Below are 4,987 nucleotides of genomic sequence, written 5' to 3'. Positions count from 1 at the left end.
ATTTTCGTCTATTAAATTGAAGCTTACATTCAATTTTGCATTGTTATTTATGCATATGTTTTTGTTTTTAAGGGTTTTACGGCGCTTGCAACACATTTAGGTCATAACAGTGCCAGTAAAAAGGAAGAAAATTGGAGTAGTGAAAAGATTCTAGATGTACAATAAAAACGGACTTTGAGGAAAAAAGTTAGACAAAGGGGAGTGGTTCAAATAGAGAACAGATGTAGATTCCAAGAGCACATTATCACTATGCATAACTTAATAGGACATCTACAATTGTCACATTTCATATTATATAAATTATCATGTCAACTAGATATGCCTGCACGGCTGAACATTCTGGGGGGAGATTGGCGTTCTATAAAATGTAATAATATCTTTATACATCATATTTATGGGCCACATTTATTGTTCGTTTCTTTTGTTCAGGTCTATTGTGCCCAAGAGTGTACACAAAACAATGACTGCCCGTTTGAAGAATGTTGTCAAAAATTGAAGACCGTCCACACCAAGTTTCGTCGATATGTAACAGTCGGAACGTGTCAACCATATACGTAAGTGATTTTATTTTTTAATTTGAGCTTCTTTTTTTTTTTGTTTAGCAACAAGGTCCCGGGTTCAAACCCCGCTTCAAGCACTTTCGTTTTTTTTTTCCTTGGGCAAAATTATTAACCCCCAATTTGCTCACTTTGGACAACATGGGTGATTCCTGTTGACATCAGACAGCTTGTTTGATGGATTACCTATAATATTCCTTCATGAAATGCCGCGGCGACGGGAGCTCGAACCCACCACCTTACTGGAACGACAACTCTGCTTGGCCGTGAGAAGGTACCTCTACAATCGAAGTAATCCACCACCCCAGCCATCCACCACTCTAGACTGGAGTGGTAGATGGCTTCGATTGTAGAGCTACCCGCTCACGGCCAGGCCAGGCCACATCCACCAATCTATACAGGAGTTGTAGATGCTTAGATTTTTGCTACCTTAATCTCCAAGCAGGCCCTACAGAGCAATCACCACTTCCATACTGAGTGGTAGATGGCTTACGAATTAGTGCAACCACTCTCCGGCAGCCAGCAATCCCCCACTCTTAGTCTGGTGTGTTGGGAGATGGTGCTTAACTTGTAGTGATTTGATGTATCCTCCACGGCATCAGGTTAAAATAAAAATAATAATGAAATAAAATTCCCTTTATTCATCCCACGGGGGAAATTTGTCTCTAGGGTCTATTCCAAGGGAAGACTGGAATAACCCAGGCGTCAGCCGCAGTGCAGCGCCGCAAATTGAGCTACGGCGAGGTGACTTGCTCAAGGCCACACAGCACAGCGGCGTGCGATCGAACTCGATACCTTTCGGGTAGGAAACAAAGACCGTACCGCTGACCACGCTGCCCCAGTAAGGTCGTGGGCTCGAGTCCCCATCATTCAAAATATCACAGTGAATATATCTAGAGCAGAATATTGGTTTGCTATTTCTTTAAATTCAGATATCGCTTTTAAAGCAAGCCCCTACAGAGGGAATGCGTTTGCTACTTGCTTCATTTTCTTGGTCGGTGACTGAGTAATAACAATTACAAGGGCCAACAACTCATCGTGGAAACGAATCTCAGTGTTGTGGGTTACTGTTTTGTTTGGGTTGTTTTGTTTTTTTCGGGAGAGGGTCGGGGGTTGTTGGGTTTTTTAACGAGTTGTGTGATTTGTGAATGTGATTCATTCACACAAATCATCAAGCATTTTATAATATTTGTATAAGTTGTTCTTATAACAATGATCAAATGTTGAACACAATTAAGGGGAACAATCGGTAATAAACGCATTCCCATAATATTTTTACTCTTTCCATTCTTATCCCCTCTAGCAAAGAAGGCCAAGTCTGTAACCCGTATGCAAGATCTCATGGGTATTGTGGGTGCGAACCGGATACCCTTTGTCACAGAACCGTCATAGAATCTACGACTCCAAACACACCAACTAGAGCCACAGAGAGTTACACAAGCGGACACGTTATAATACCAAACCCTGACACTGACAACAACCAGAGAGGATGCGATTCAACGCCTAACTTTGACACTGACAACAACCAAAGAGGACACAATTCAATACCAAACAACCAACGAGGACATGACCCAACGTCAACGAACAGTTACAATGGACATGACCCAACGTCAACGAACAGTTACAATGGAGATGCCACATAAACGAACAGTACAATGACATGACCAACTCAACGAACATTAATGGACAACCAACGTCACGAACATTACAATGAATAGACGAACCACAGAATTGAACCCCAATAACCAACATCATACAGGGAAGAAGAAAATGACAAGACAACCGCATCCCACTACACCTGTGTTAGATTCTGAGCACAGCCTTCCTAAATACATGCCTGCTCGCAGCCTTCAATTCATAGTCTCTCCATATCGTTCGTTAATACATCCCGAAGCAACTTTTCAAAATACAATTTCGATGTCGCAAAAAAGGGGTTTTACGAAAATATGTCGCTATTTTGGAATTTCTATATTGATAATATATAGGGGAAAAAATGGGACCAAAGGTCAATGTCGCTCTCCAGGAGGTCGCCTTATACGTCACAATAATATAACCTGTCAATAACCAAAACAGAGAGTTGTTCTCAATGAATCAAATGATCCCTTTGGTTGAACTATTTGATGACAAATCACTCTTCATTTTCTTTTGATGGCCGTCGCCTTGTTCTATGACAATGATCTAATATTGGACACAATTAAGGGAAACAATCGCAATCGTAACAAACGCATTCCCCTAATATTTTTACTATATCCATTCTTATTGTAACAATGCAACCAGAACAATATTGAAAACAGGACGAAATAAAGGTTTTTGTTCCTAGGGATGTAAGAGCCGCTGGAGGGAGAGGGGGGGGGGGGGGGGCGTGCAAATATCTTTAGTCACAGGCCTGTTGTTTTGTTATTCATTTCTTAAAATTCATTTTAGATTTAAGTATTACTGTTTTGCTTTGTTGTTATTCATTTATCTGCTTGTTCTATCGTATTGGGTTTGTTTGTTTTGTTTTGTTTGTCTTTTGTTTTTGTTTTTTTTAAATTTATTTTTTGTTTTTTTTTTATATATCTATTTTTGTTTTTGTTTTGTTGCTTTGTTTTGTCTGGCGATAGTTTGGCGTCAACACCCAGAAGATTACGAAGAGGTGGAGAGGGATGGGGGGGGGGGGGGGGGAGGTGGGGAGAGAAGACTGTCATACTCTGAAAAAAAACACCTAGCTATTTAACATTTTGAAACTCAAAACTCTCAAACCTGGGACTTCCGTGAAGTCCCATGTTTGACAGTTTTTTTTTGGCAAGATCAGGTCATTTCAATCGATTGATATTTGAAGGACGAATTTTCTGGAATGTTAAATACGCATTTTTTGTTGGGGGTTTTTTTTCAGTATCCGGTAGAGGACTGGTTGTAGAGAAAAAATTAGTTTTTATATAGCGCAATATCCACTAAATGTGCTCAAAGCGCTTTACAAAGTGCCCCTGACCAACAGCATCACGTAACATGTAGAACGAGACATGACACCTTTGAGGCGATATTATTTTTTTTTTCCGACAGGGACAACGCGGTTAACGGCCAGGTACTCATTTTACACCTGAGTACGGTGAAAGAATGTGAATAAAGAGTCTTTTCCATTGACTCAACTATGCGCTGAGCGAGGCTCGAACCCAGGACCTTCCGATCCGAAAGCGAATGTCATACCACAAGACCACATAGCCGCACAGGAGGCAATGAGAATGTGGTTGTAGGAGGCAATGAGAAGAAAGGTTGTAAAAGGCAATGAGAAGAAAGGTTGTAAAAGGCAATGAGAAGAAAGGTTGTAGGAGGCAATGAGAAGAAAGGTTGTAGAAGGCAATGAGAAGAAAGGTTGTAGGAGGCAATGAGAAGAAAAGTTGTAGAAAGCAATGAGAAGAAAGGTTGTAGGAGGCAATGAGAAGAAAGGTTGTAGGAGACAATGAGAAGAAAGGTTGTAGGAAGCAATGAGAAGAAATGTGTAGGAGGCAATGAGAAGAAATGTTGTAGGAGGCAATGAGAAGAAAGGGTGTAGGAGGCAATGAGAAGAAAGGGTGTAGGAGGCAATGAGAAGAAAGGGTGTAGGGGGCAATGAGAAGAAAGGGTGTAGGAGGCAACGAGAAGAAAAGTTGTAGGAGGCAATGAGAAGAAAGGGTTGTAGGAGGCAATGAGAAGAAAGGTTGTAGGAGGCAATGAGAAGAAATGTTGTAGGAGGCAATGAGAAGAAAGGTTGTAGGAGGCAATGAGAAGAAAGGGTGTTGTTTTTTTTGTTTTAAGGTTTACGCGCTTGCAACAATTAAGGTATATCAGCGCATAAAAGGAAGAAAATGGATAGTAAAGTTCTAGAATTACAATTAAAGCACCTAGGAAAAGTAGACAAAGTGGGAACTGGAACAAAAGGGAACAGATGTAGATTCAAGAGCACATATCATGTACTTAGTTGAGATACCTATAATCTCACGACACAAGCACAAAATCCAACAAAGAGAACACTCAAATGCTTACACTATACATTAAAAATGACAAATATAATAATACATTACAGAGAGATGATTTACAAGGAAAAAAATATCATCTCCCAAAACAATAACTATGCATTTGACTGTTTCCCTCCCAGCCAGGACTCCAACCAGGGCCAGGACAAAACCAAGTAACCTCATTCCAAGACAAGGACAGAAAGCAAGTTGGAAAACAGATATAAGGGGATAGAAGACACAGTGTGTACCTCCCTGCCCACTATGGAGGTCAGGATCCCCACCCAGAAGAAAGGGTGTAGGAGGCAACGAGAAGAAAAGTTGTAGGAGGCAATGAGAAGAAATGTTGTAGGAGGCAATGAGAAGAAAGGTGTAGGAGGCAATGAGAAGAAAGGTTGTAGGAGGCAATGAGAAGAAAGGTTGTAGGAGGCAATGAGAAGAAAAGTTGTAGAAAGCAAT

General features: G+C 40.7%; 1 protein-coding gene across 1 annotated transcript in view; it reads left to right on the top strand.

Moving 5' to 3' along the window:
- LOC144973837 (uncharacterized) overlaps positions 1-2,200 on the top strand; it is a 3,405-nt gene extending 1,205 nt beyond the window's left edge. Inside the window, exons 2-3 of the mRNA XM_078916728.1 lie at positions 430-554; positions 1,861-2,200. Coding sequence (XP_078772854.1) covers positions 430-554; positions 1,861-2,200 — 465 coding nt within the window. The remainder of the gene's footprint in view (positions 1-429; positions 555-1,860) is intronic.
- The last annotated feature ends 2,787 nt before the right edge of the window (positions 2,201-4,987 follow it).

Source organism: Berghia stephanieae, chromosome 5, assembly GCF_034508935.2.
Source record: "Berghia stephanieae isolate SIO BIC M18660-M18661 chromosome 5, UCSD_Bste_1.3, whole genome shotgun sequence".
In the NCBI taxonomy this organism is placed as follows: domain Eukaryota; kingdom Metazoa; phylum Mollusca; class Gastropoda; order Nudibranchia; family Aeolidiidae; genus Berghia; species Berghia stephanieae.
This window is presented reverse-complemented; position numbering and strand designations above follow the sequence as displayed.